Consider the following 14,147-nt stretch of genomic DNA (forward strand, 5'->3'; position numbering starts at 1 on the left):
GCAAAGGAGAGAGAAACAAATTCTAATGTTTAAATGTCTGCCCTATTGCAATCTCACAGGAAATCTAAACATTTTACTACCAGAACAGTGACCCAACCTTCCAGTATTAAGCACATACAGTCTGAGGTAGCCAATGGAGGGGCCAACACACCTGGACATCTACAAAGTGCTGATCCAATCTGCCTCAGTTAAAGGGATTCTTGGGGCATCTTCAGAGAAAGGCGCTTCCACTTTATTTACATTAATTTCCCAGTTCTTCTTTTCGGTATACAAAAAATCCAAGGCATTTTAGCCACATAAAATTGAGTTTATCTTGTTCTTTTATAAGATGGACATTTAGCTAAGTGCTGCTCACACAATAAGTCTGAACCAGTACCAACATCAAGTTGCTCAGTTGAGCTATGAAAGCCCTGAGCACACACTGACACTGGAAGCCTGGATTCGGTCTGTCCTCTTCAGACAAAGCAGAGACACACTCTGAGTGACCAAATCATGGAGCACCCTTGGCAAAGTGAAAGCACACTGGCAGCACAGGGGAAGCAGTACATCAGTTGACTTCATCATTCAAATAAGAACAGATAATAGAACTGACTGATCTTGACTTCCTCTTGTTAGGGGGAGTTTGAGTAGATTTGCCATTAAAAAAAACTCAAAAAACTCACAGAACAGTCAAACAAACCCCAACAATTTGATTTCATATGCAGTGGAAATTTTCATCAATCAAAAAAGATGTTAAAAATCTTACCGAAACATTTTTTAGACATTCATCACAGGACTTCTGGGAAAATGCTGAACATGCTAGAAAAACAAACAAACAAACAAACAAACAGAGATTATATATTTATTTTTAATCCACAAGGTCAAGCATTTATCATAACATTTGTCATTTTCTTTTTTCTGGTTCTAGATACAAGCAACAATTTTGAAAGAGGTAATGAAATCTCAGTAATTCCATTCCAGGAGAACTGCAGCAAACACAGATACGAAACATTTAAATTTGACCTCTGATACAGGGAAACAACTCAAGGTTACCTTTAACTTCAATTTTTTTTTTTTTCTCTAAGGACAATATAGGAGATTTAACCCAAAAGCCTCCCTGTATCTCTGCTGAAGTTCTAGGACTTCCACACTTCCATTTAGGGAACATTCTGAATTTTGCAGCTTTGGAACCTTTGCAAAAGCTGACCCTTGTCTAGGGTTGATCCCCTTCCATAGATATTAACCTTTATTCTGGGGGAAAAGTTTTTAAAAGATAAAGCTCTCCAAATAACATGATTTTAAATAATAAAAAACCCCCACCTCCAAACATAGGACACAAGTTAATTTGCAAGTGTTCAACAAGAACTTTAACAGAAGTTTGAAAAGACAAGTGACGTGGAAGCACTTAACACACATTCTCTTTGGATGTAAAAAAAGAAAAAAAAATTACTGGTGCTCACATTTACTTCATGTAGAAGTACTGCATGTTTATCATCTTAAGACCAGTCTTTTTTTATCCATAACTCAGATATAACTTGTTGCCCACAGGACCACATACATGCCAAAGTCTTGACCTAGATGAACTACTCGAAAGATGAGTGGGAGTCTCTTCTGGTCTGACTCTGGATTTTTCTTCCAGTAACTGCAGTTCCTATTATAATTTTTATACTATTTAATGAAACAAACTTTTTATTATTTCTATAAATATCACAAATACAAGGGGAAGATATCTCCAAATCAGGAATTCAATTATAGCTTTAATGAAAAACTGCATTAGCCACAAGCAGTTATCGATTTGAGCTAAGTTATTTACTTGTGAGACAACTATATATTTCAATATTTTCTTTTCATAATTCAATATTATATCTTTCTGGCACTAATTCCTAACATTAAATGTATTTTATATACTAGTATATTCAGCTTTAATTAATATTTTTGTACAGAAAAACACCCTACTACTTTATCTGGTACCAATTAAATTGTTACCAGTACCAATTAACAGCTTCAGTGTAAGGCCGATATACCAACTCATGGAAAAACAACACGAAAAGCAGCTTTAGAAACAGTTCTCAGTTTAAACTCAAACAATTTCAAATGGGATTATTCCGCATGGAGTACCACCATACTTATTATAAAAATACTTAATTACATTTTCAATTTAAGATTTAAAACACCCAAACAAACTAGCTTTCTAAACATGAATTAGCAAAGCACTGTCAGAAACATGCAAGTACACCAAACAAGATTTAGGTTAGATTTAGATTTCTAAAATGAGATTTAGGTTACATTTTCAGTACCTGAATAATCTACAGCAAAGTGAAGAAATATTCCTTAGATTTTTATCAAACTTTTCATGCTGTTTCTTTTTTAACCGCCTTCCTATTGCCATATTATAGCAGATAAGCTCTACAGACATATAATCAAAAGATGGAGACATGAACTGTTAAAAAAATTAGATTAAACATAAATTCTAGAAGTCTAAAGAACAGCATAAGTCTTAGCAAAAATACTTCCAAATATATCACGATACATATTTCAAAAATAAAAACAACTTTATATACCACTGTTATGAAATTTAACATTACTATAAGTGACTGAAACCAAAATTTTTTCATTCTGCTTTATATATTTCTCCAAATCACATCACTTACAAAGATATATAAATTTCCCACCAGTTACAGTGTTCTCCACAAGAGAAGATGAAAAGAAAAACTGAAAAAGAAAAACACAGCCATCCCCTCCAATCTACCTTGCTAAAGCATTATGTGTACCAGCACATTAAACAAAAATAACTTTGAATTATTGTTTTACATTCAAACATATATGAAGTTGACATTCTCCCTCTAGCATTTCAAGGGTATACTGTACTATCAGTATTGGGGAAAAAGATAAATGTAAACCATACTATCACTATCAACAATAATTCACAATGTATTTTAAACAGTATTTTTCAAACATAGTAATTCCTTCTATACTGCCATATAACATCAGTTTTAATGACCTAACATACAATAAAATGAGAAATCATTTTTACACATCAAGCCTGGTTTACTAAAGCAGGAAGAATTATTTTGACAAATGCAATTTTTACCAAAATAGTTTAGTGTAACACCTTGTACAGAGTGAATTGCAGCTGTATGAAGATTATATTCACACATGATAAGTAAAAACTATTACTGGCCATGCACTTTTATTTTTTAATTACAACTAAAATGCTGCCCAGCCATACAGGAATTGTACTAAGTTAACTATACACTAACTATCTCTATGATCTTACTTTTTGTAAGAGACGTACTCATGGACGAGGATAAAAAGACAGAACACAGAACCAAGTCTGTTCCTCCACCAAATACAGGCAAAATAGAACAGCACTGACAATAAAACTCTATTTTGCTTAAGAACAGCTTTTCCCCCTTCCCAATATGTATTTATGCATGAAGGTAGTATATGCAGCATTGGGATTTTTTGGTTTGTTTTTTTCTCTCCAGGAAGACAGGAGTCTATACAGCACATACAAGGACTGATGACTGCTGTACGCCCTTAAGATCAGTGAGGAATTGGGGGTGATACCTCTTACCATCCCACTAAAACTAAACAACACAACTGCTCAGACTGACAAAAACCTTCCAACAGCTACATTAAGCTTATTCACAGCTGGTTTATTTTAATGTCATCTCTGTCTCCTTTCTTAGGACACCACTATTCTTCAATGTAAAACAGTTGTTTCCTCCTTCTGGTACACAAGTACTTTCTCCCTCAAGCTTCCTTCTGCTCCAGCAATTAAAGCCATACTCTTCTTGGTACTTTCTGAAATGGGGAACAATACAGCCCTTGTAGTCCTGCTTTATGCCAGTCCAGCCCTGTTGAACATGGGTGCTGAACTGGTGGAATATTTAGCAGGATGGCATACAAGGTCCCACAGTTTTGCAAAACTACCACAGAACTGTCTTCTCTGTCTTCAGGAGAGTATCCCTTCAGTAACTGATATGCATCTGACAGTCAACCAGCCTATCTCCCTACTTTTTTCCAACTGTTTCAATTTAAGATTAGAATAATACATAATAGTCATACGGCATAACAATCTACCTCTTTTTTTTCACTTCAAACATATTTCTAATATTTATTCCATAAAGGTCACCCGCATCTTTCTGTGTAATATCATGTTCCTTCTCCATAACAACCAACCTGTCAAGACCAAATTCCTATACTCCTGTAAGAACAATAATACATTAAAGCTTCTTCCTAGAGAATCCATAAGGAATCCCACTATGAATTCAACAAAGGTTTTGACTTCAAACTCAATCTTTGATTTTGCTTACATTTCTCAGAACTACTAGAAAGAAGCTGATTAACTTGCAGTTGTTGATAGGTTTACCTTTTGTTACTTCGTCTCTAACAGCTGAGGAACACTGACAGCTCCCTTTCTGTGCTGCTTCAAGTTAGCTGTCTCACAAAGTTGGAGACACCCTTTTCGAATATAAACCTTCTCTAAAAGCAACTAAACATCTCAAACTGGAGTCTAGACACACCCATCAAGGTCCACTTGAGATACCCTAATTTAATGCCAACTAACCCAACATGCACCTTTGTGGTCACATCTGTGAGCAGCAACCAAATCTGAGGCTGAGCTTCACCAACTGCCTGCCAAAAACACCTCTGACACAAACGATTTCAAGAGAATAGGGTGGGAAGAGCACCTCCATCAGCTTCTCCTTCCAAGCCACGTTCCTCCTCACCATCAGGACTGAGCATACCTAGGTGACTGTGTGCTCCCGAATGACCCTGCTTGAGCAAGGAGGTTGGACCAGATGACCCACTGCGGTCCCTTCCAACCTGACCGTCCTGTGACTCTGTGACTGCCGTCCCCGAGCAGCAAAGCTCCCGACACCCCCGCAGGCCGGCAAACCCCAGCGCCATCGGCCTGTCCTTCGGCCGGGAGCGGGCTGTTCCCCCCGCCCCACGGAATCAGCTCCGGGGCGGGGCAGGAGCCCCACGGCGAGCCCCGGGCTCCCCCAGCTCCCCCAGCTCTCCCGAAGGCTCCGGGCAGCGCTGGGCCCCGGCAGGCCCAGGGCCGTCCCCCGCCGTGCCCCGATCAGGGCCGAGCGCGGACCGCGGGCACACCCGCCCGGGAAGGGCCCACGGCCGCACCCGCGGGGCGCAAGGGAAGGGCAAGGAAAGGAACGAAAGGGAAGGAAAAGGAAGAGAACCCCGCGCTCCCGTGCTGCCCGCCTCGCCTTACCCAGCGCCGGCGGAGCCCCAGTGGGGCTCTGCGCCAGCCCCATCGCGGCTCGGCCCCAGAGCAGCGCCAGGCCCTGCAGCCACAGCGGCCACCGCCGCGCCTCCATGGCCGGGATGAGTCCGGACCGGGCTCGCCCCGCGCCCGGCCCCGCGCAGGCGCCGGAGCCCCGCGGGGCGGAGCGGGGCGGGCCCGGCACGGGGCGAGCGGCCCCTCACCTGCGGTCGCTGTCGGTCAGTTCTGCGATAGAGCGGGCCTTTTCCAGTCCCTCGAGGCGTGTTGTTCTTTGGATGTGACACTCTTCTTTTCGTCCCTTTGCAGTGCGAACTCTCCGGTGCCTGTGAGGGCGAGGAGGTGGTGACGATCCTGAGCCCTGGCTCCTGCTTGCTGTCGTTCCTCATTGAGGATGGGCCAGCAGGCTGCCAGAGCCAGCAAAGTCATCCCCAAGCCAGGGCTACCAGAGAAGAGAATAAAGAGATGGGGACAAACTGAAAATTTGCCGTGACCTTTCCATTTAAAAAGACTAATGAGTTGTTGGTTGTGCGCAGTGACACACCTCTTAGGGCCTTACAGAAGCATTTAACACTCTTTGAAATGCCATGGGGTGTACAGAACACCCAGTATCAGGCTGCAAGGTATAGCACAGGAACAAAAGAAACAGACCCCAAACCCTCTGAGATGGCAGGGTAAGGACACATAGGGCATCTCAGCAGCCCTAGACAACTGTGGTTAGGCACTGAATCAAATCCTTAATGGCCCACAAAGTGAGATACCTTGCCATGCTGGGACAGCCAACCTTTCTTTAATTAAACGATCCCATAGCTGAACTTTGAACACTGTGACCATGTTCAGGAACGGGAAGTTTGATATTGGGCAATCAATAACCAAAGTACTAGTGTAGGATTTGTTAGTGCTCAAAGATTCTGCTTCAAGTAGGAAGCAAACACTCTCTCCAAATATGGCATTGTTCAGTCAGTGGTGACTCCAGCTGCTTGTGACCACCGTTCTCAAACACTCCTCCTCTTCTATTTGGACCATTTTTATTAGTCTTATGTACTGAGACCATTGTTGCTCTTGAAAGTATTTGAGTTGGTTTGTTGGTATAGAGAAAGCAGATCTGAGCTGTTTCAGATGCTTTTGCAAATACACTTGAGCTATTACAAGGAGTAAGAGGAATGTTCTTCACAGCGGTCGACCTTGCCATCCTATCTATCTTTAGACACTTGATTCACCTTACTGCAGAGATTAATCTCCCTAAAATCCCACAAGTAAGAGATGAGTAGCTCCAGGAAAGGGTTCAGAGGGAATTATGACAACTGCTATTAACTTTGGTGGCTTAGGCCAGCATGTAAAATTGAAGGGATCGAACCCAAGTAAGGTGCCCTTACCTTAAATTAAGTTTCAACCCATGCATTAAAAAGTTATATACATTTAATTTTTTCTATGTCGTCTTTTGATTTTTTGCAGCAGGTTTAGGGTCCCTGCTTCTTGGTCTTCAGGGATGTTAGAAAAATAAAACCAAAAGCGTGAGTATATAGGCCATATGGACACAAAGATGTTTTTTACCTGAGGTTAATGTAGGACAGTACTTCCTTGTGACTTCAGCCTGCTTCAGCTGGCAGGATCGTTCCAGGGTTGGAAGTGACCTTTAAAGGTCCTCTAGTCCCACTCCCCTGCAATGAGCAGGGACATCTTTTGCCAGGTTTTACCACGTGTTCAAATCTATAAATCTTTATGCTTTGAAAACCTTCTTTTCTTGGAATGTGCTCTTGGAATAGCAGAGACACACAGGTGACAAAGACTACCAAAGGTAAGGAACTGTTTACAAGTAAAAATTCAGTAGATCATAGCTACGGAGCATATGACAGAGATGTATAAAGTCATGAGTGGCATAGAAAAAGTGAACACAGAAGGACTTCTTTCTAATACAAGACCCGAAGGGCATTGAACACAATTATCAAGTAGAAGACTGAAAAAAAAAAAGTACTTAGAAGAAAATAAAGAGCTTAAAGTTGTGAAACTCTATATTTGGATATTAAGGACACTACAAGTTCAGGTTAGGCCAAAAGTCTGGAATTTTTTTCCATGAATATGTCTGTTAACAGTTGTTAAATACCAAGATATTACCTCTGGTTCAGAAAGTCCCTGAACCACACTGCCAGAAGCTGTGTGCAATTGCTGAGGAAGATGCATTATATGACTGCTTTATTCTGACATTCTTCCTTAGGCATCTGTTGTTCACTGCCATTCTAGGCAAGATACTGAGCTAAAAGTGCCCTTGAAATGACTTTATGTATCTGTTCTTATTAATTTTCTTTTTCTTCAGAGCTTATGTTATATTCTACATGATTTAACTGAATTATGTTTGAGGCAAAGGGGAAGTCCTCTAGCTAATTTTTTATATCTTAGAATTGGATGGTTTTATGTATTCAGTGAAGAACAGTTTCTCATAAAACAGCTCAAATTCCAAGCCAGATTTTGTAATTTTTCCTTGAGTTGCCTCTGGCATGGTTATGTTAGAGGAAGTATCTTTTAGCTGGAGCCAAGTGTTATGGGAGAGAGGGAGAAAAATAGAATTTGCTGAGAGCTCTTCGGAAGTATGGTTATATCCATCTTCTCTGATTTAGCTTTGTTATTCCTTTGGGGGAAGGAAACATTAATATAATTTATGAACAGCTGTGGTAATTCTCTCACAATAACTATTTCTATAGTAATGAAACACGTTTTTTCTTGGTTAGGTAGCCACTCCCTCAGCAGACATAAATTCCCAGGAAATGGAGTGTAGATGACAAGAAAAAGTGATCTACCAAGAAACTGGGTTTGGAACAAGCTGTGTATAGTAAGATTGCAAACAAAAATAAAATCTTGGAACTTAAACCAGTTTTTGCTTTTTTTCTGTCATAATTCCATGTGCATTTCAAATTACAAGGATTTTTGTGTGCTCTGTAGATTTTGCCTGGTTTTTTGAACAATTTTTTTCTACTCATGCATTTTCAACATCACCTTTGGCCCCTTTTCCTCCTCTCTGCTCCAGCTCCTCCGTAGTGATAGAACAGCTGAATGAGCCATTCCCTGGGTAGCTGAACAAAGAACAGATTGGGCTGGCAGAATCTTGTCTTCTTTTTTTAGCTCATTTATTTTTCATCCTTACCAGCACTAACAATCTCAAAGGTGATTATATGGGTTACAAAGTCTCTGTGTGTTCAGTTGATTCCCTTAATGACAGTATTACTTCATCACTGTGACTGAGTTTACCCAGCTTGCCTGATTGCAATATGCTTAAATAATTCAGCTGATAAGTCACAAAAGTGATTAAAATGTCACTTTTTTTTTTTTCTGTGTTGGGCTTATGAACGTAGGTCCTGGTAAAAGGTATTTTACTACAGCAATACATTGCTCAAAGAGTTTGTTTTAGTTTGTGGCTGGCTGGAGCGTGAATGTGTCTTCAGGTTGCAATTTGATGTGTAATTAGATCAGTGTTTCCAAAAAAATCAATCGGTACTTCTCTGTCCCTGAATATTTGTTCTTGTATCTGAAAACCACTGTGGTATATGAAGATAAATGTACCTGCATGCCTACAGTGAACTTATGCAAGTGGAAGTTAGTTTTTTGGTGAGATCAGTGATACCCTATGTGGTTCACTGTGCATGGTACCAAATTTTTGTGGTGGCATAGCAGAGCAGAAATTGTACCCCAGAGGTTTTGTTTCTTTGATTTCTCAGTTGCAGGACCAGCTTAAATGTACGTTGGCTTCATGTTAAGGCTTCACAGCTTCCCTGAAGTCATGCAAGAGAGTACATGTGCAGTCTAGTACTTTGTTAAAGTACTAACTGATTAAATACCTACAGGGTATAAGAATGTGCACCTTCATATAGTCTTCTTAAGTGTGTATTCAGACTTCAATAAAATGGCTTCTACAACTATCTTTCTAAAATTAAAAATATTAATAATACCATTTTATGGAGGAAAATGTGTAGCCATGAGTTCAGGCTATTTCTCAAGGCCAGATAAAGAAAATTAGATCTTCCTGGTCAATATCCACCTTCTGTCTTAAAATAACCACTCTTCCATAAATCATCTTCGCTGAAACAGAATTCCTAGAGATCTGAATGATTAGAAGTTTTAAGTATCATAAACAAATTAGAATCAGTCCTGCAAACACACAGATAGCAGATATTTGCAGGGATCAGAGGAATGCAGTTTATTCGAGGGGTTTGTGGTTTTGCTGTAAATGCCATGGCCCATTTTCATCTTTCAGGCAAACCCTGAGATTAAACAGGAGATTAAATTGGCTGCTAAATGGTCTTAATAAATTCAGATGTGATCAGCAGAATACTACTGGGACAGTTAAAGTAAATCAGTTCTCTCAATTGATGGGGGCTTCTGCTGTCATGGAAATAAGATTTGCACCCACAGTGAGTTTTCACTTGCAAAGAAGTAACCTAGGGGAATATACAGCATCAGATTAGTGTCTCTGCTAAGGGTGGTGGTAGCAGCTGATTTTCTTTGGTTTTCATTGCACTGTACTCAGGTGACCACTCACTTAATATTTAGGGAATAAACATACTTTTCAAAAGTGTATCTGCATAATTACTGAATTATCTTGTGGTTATACTGAGTGATAAAAATATTAGCCTCATCAAAAAAGGCATATAGTGAAAATTTTTGCCTTCTAATTTTCTCAGCTCCTGTTACATGGGAAGTTTTTTTGAAAAGGAGTAGTTGTGAATAGCTCTATGTGCACTGTTCTGTAGAATGGTTAATAGTGCTGAATTGCAGTCAAATTGAATTATAGTCTATTGTTAGATTTATTGTAGTACTACTGTGACCAAAATGACAAGCCAGGTGCTTCAAAACTTGTATTTCAGTCAAATCTGACAGCGCATAAACAGCTGTTAGCATTTAGCCCTCTCTAATATTTCAAACAAAACAGAATGATGAATTTCCTAATATATCTTGTACTGAACTGATCACTCTTAGCAGGGCTAACTAATTTATTTTGAAAAACATTGGACTTAGGCAAAGACTAATTTTTAAATGCAGCATTTCTTTGATGGCAGGGTTGATTTGTTTTTTGGCTGAGCAGTGTTGTACAAAAAATGGACGGACTGTTCAAGAAAAATAATGTCTGGGGCCTTGGCACAGGGATATTGCTCAGATCTCCTAAACAGGATGGTTAGTTGCAGTCTGGGTAGTGACAGGAGCTGCTGGATCAGAGGAGACTCCCCCAGATGCTTCTTTGCTCAATTTTCACATGCCAGCTGGCTCCTGTGTGACTACTTCAGCACGTGCATAATCCATTGTTGTAGATTATTTTAAACTAAAGCATCGTTCTGCATTAACTGTATGCAAAAAGATTGTCCTGTGTGACCATTTTTACATCTAAAGGAACAGTTTCTACAGCTTACAAGCATCCTGTCTGCATGCAATCCAGTCAGTGCTGCAGCAGGAACCACCAGGAGGCTCCGGAAGAGCCAGAGTCTTTACCCAGGATGTTAAGTGACAATTTTAGGTGTAGAAATTTGTCTTGGGACAGCAGGAGCTGCTTGGGAGGAACCCTTAGGACTGTCTGAAATCCCCATCTGCAGATCTCTCACAAGAGTCAGATCCTTTATTGTGGAGGTGGTGAGGAGCAGAGTCTGTCACCTTATGTTTGCTCAGTTGATTGTCTCTTCTGTGCAGGGACTACCTGTGGAGTTCCTGGATCATCCAGGGAGTTAATGAGTTTGGGGCACTGAGTGTGCACACAGGGACACCCCTAAGAACCAGTTACACCAAAATTATAACTGAAGGATGACTTGACTTTCATCTGTCTCACACAAAACTTAAATACCACAGCACCTCTGTAATTGAAAACCATGCAGAACAGCATTAATCCACCTGTGAAATAAGATAGGCAACTCGTGATTTCATGTGGGTCTGTCTTGAGGTTTAACCAGGCCTGGGAACATGGCCACAATACCACACAGATCACGCTGTTTTGCTTTGTGCTGTTTAAAATTGCTGTTGATCTCTAGAGAAATCTGTTTCCAAGATTCTGCTCTTTTTCCTCAGAATGAATTAATGTAATGAGACTTAATTGCATGTTTTGTATTTATCATTGGCTTTGCCTCATTAAGTCTTGCCTCAGTCATAGCTGGGGCAAGAGAGACACTGTAGAGCTACGGTCAGTTGGGGTAGGGTAAATGGGAGAGTCACAAAATGGATCAGCCCAAGAAAAGAAGGATTCTGTCGCATTCCAGAAATTAGTAACTCCACTTGAATTAAGCTATTGGCTTACAAACTGACAGAAAATATCCCTTGGCTCTTATTTCCCAGGCTTTAACAACAGAAAGACTTCTGTTGTCAAAAACTGGTAAAAATCAGCTAACAATTTAATGCCAAAGAATGGGATAATTATTTACCCACACAGCTGCTCTTATTTAGTCCATTTTCTAAACTGTAAGGGGACCAGATTTTCTCTTGGCATTTCACAATCTATATCATATGAGTTAACAGACTATTTCAGTTGGACATTGGATCTTTTTCTTAATACTGTGTATTTCCTGGCTTTTCAGCACTTCAACTTTTCTCCCCCCTGCTGGAGATTTGGATTTGGTTCAAAATGCCATATAGCTATGCAAAGACTGTAGTACTGAGCTCTCATATGTCTCTGTTCTGAATATTTTCTATATAAAGTGCTAAAATAATTTGGTCCTTGAATCAACTTAAGTAATTGAAGAATCCTAATACCAAAACATCCTGCTGAAGCTTTGATCTAAGGCTAATTTAAGGCTAAGTAAGAAATTGTATTTGTGTCTAGTTATTGTCCAGCAATTTTGTGCAATACCAGTTCTACATCATCATAGAAAAGGAACCTTTTATTCTTCTTTCATATGCAGTATAAAATTCCCATATTTAAAAATAGGAATGTATCATCATTCCAGCACACATCCCAGAATTACTTCACCTGGAATCTTGACTGTGTCAAGTACTTATGTCTTGCTCCTTTGAAGAAGTTCAGATACAGAGAAGATAGTGTTGATTACCCTGCTTAGTTTCACAATATAGACTCACTTGTATTACCCAAAGCAGAGAACTTTCAGAAGGTAGTAGCATTACAAATGTTCCAGTGAACACAGCATCCTGTCCAAATCTCCTTGCTTGTGCTACGGAACTGGGATGTTGGGAATCTGTGAGTTTACACCACAGACATTTTCAAAACAACTCTGATCAAATCCTTGCTTTGATGTACAGATAATTTCTTTCTAGACAGTGGGTGACAGATTTGTTTATGGGTGGATCATATACTGAATGGGGATTTTCAATTTAAATCTGATGTCCAAATTTCTGATTTTTTTCCTCCATGTCTGTGTCATTGGAAAAGGAAGTCCTGCCTTCTGCTACATCTTCCCTTCTTATGTTCAGTTACAATTGTGCGCTTTGGATAAGTGACAAGAGACACAACTGGCATAGTGGTTGGCCACAGACATTATTTTCAGGAGATATAATAGTAATTTCAAAGCATAGAGGAAACTTTAAGAGCTCAAGAAAACAAATTAATAGCTTTCTGCCATTAGGAACTTGTGTTTATTCCTCTTAGGAGACAGAAGTGACAGCAGGGCCAGAAATAAAGCCAAGAAAATGTGTTGAATTACTGTAGTAGAGGATTATCAATAACAAAATGAAATGCAAAACATTGTAAAAAAAGCTGTGAGAAAAAATAATTTCCAGAACCAACCCAGGAAGCATGATTGATTTTAGTTTGCTAATTTACAATAACATTCAAGCAAATCCATTCATAGGCTGTGTTACCTATGACAGACCATACAGGAGCTTCTACAGCCCCTCATGCCATCTCTGGTGCCCTGCAAAAATAATGAGGTGTCATTTGAGATATTGTCTTGTAAAATATGCTTCCTTGAGGGCTGCTCTGGACATCTGAACCCAGAGAACTGACTTGGCCATGCTAGGAAAGCAAAGGACCCTGGAATTGTTTTGGGAATGAGGCCATCCATGAAACAAAGAGAGGTATGATGTACAGAAAGGTTCTTAGAAGAAAAGGACAATTTTCTAAGGACAGAAACTGTCAAATGCAACATTTCTTCTAAAGAAAAGGTAATTTACTTGGATCACTTGAGAATCAAATGAAAGCTGCAGTGTTTTAGTATTTTAGCATGCATACACAAGCAGCTCAGAGGCATATTTCATCAAATTATGTTGTTTTCATTTTATCTATCTAATAAGACCTTTTTGAGTTCTTTACCCGTGTTTTAAACCAAGAAGTCCTTGTGATGTGTTTGAATCTTACTGTGAGTAGTGAAACCTGCTCCAAGCAAATTCTGTTCTGCCCAGTGTTCAAGATCTTCTATAGCAGCTCTAAGCAGATTAGCACTGAGAGCCAGAGAGAATTACAGCTCTCAGAGGACTTCTCAAGTGAGGCATCAGCCATCAAGATTAGTGGTTCTCAAGGTTCTCATAACTCCTTGGCTAATTAAGGGGCAGCCACATGGCGTTTGACAGCGTACATGCAAACCAACTGGAACTGTTGTACCTTAATGAGCGACGAACCCCATAACTCAGCAGCGGCTGACACAAGAACTGCTGAAAGCCCCACCAGCACCTTGGTAGTTGCTAAGCTGCAGTGCCAGAAACCACCAAGCTTGCAGAGCCAGCTCTTTCCCAGCTGTTAGGCTGACTCTCCCAATTATTTGCAAGGGAGATGTCCTCACCCCTGCGGCTGAGGAGGTCAACAGCATTTAGTCCGAGTTGCAGATACCAAGTTAGACCTGAAAGTGCCTGCACCACAAGCCTAACAAAGAGCAGAAAGGTGAATGTTTTTTTTGATGACTGGGCTTGTTATTCTCAAGGCCTTCCCTGGGAGATGTATAATTTAATCAAGCAGAATAGTCAGCAACAGAAGGCAGCTAAATTTGTGCAGTCTGATTGATCT

At 40.0% G+C, this 14,147-nt stretch overlaps 1 protein-coding gene across 3 annotated transcripts in view; it reads right to left on the reverse strand.

Moving 5' to 3' along the window:
* Positions 1-5,372, reverse strand: part of LOC127477620 (pituitary tumor-transforming gene 1 protein-interacting protein-like) — a 28,092-nt gene extending 22,720 nt beyond the window's left edge. For all 3 annotated transcript variants that reach the window (XM_051802138.1, XM_051802137.1, XM_051802139.1), the window contains exons 1-2: positions 5,219-5,372; positions 746-798 (exon numbers count right to left, since the gene is read on the reverse strand). In XM_051802138.1, coding sequence (XP_051658098.1) covers positions 746-798; positions 5,219-5,324 — 159 coding nt within the window. In that variant the 5' untranslated portion in view covers positions 5,325-5,372. The remainder of the gene's footprint in view (positions 1-745; positions 799-5,218) is intronic.
* Between the last annotated feature and the right edge of the window lie 8,775 nt (positions 5,373-14,147).

This window comes from Manacus candei, unplaced genomic scaffold (assembly GCF_025592945.1).
Source record: "Manacus candei isolate 608988 ecotype Guabito, Panama unplaced genomic scaffold, ASM2559294v1 h1tg000056l, whole genome shotgun sequence".
Lineage (NCBI taxonomy): Eukaryota > Metazoa > Chordata > Aves > Passeriformes > Pipridae > Manacus > Manacus candei.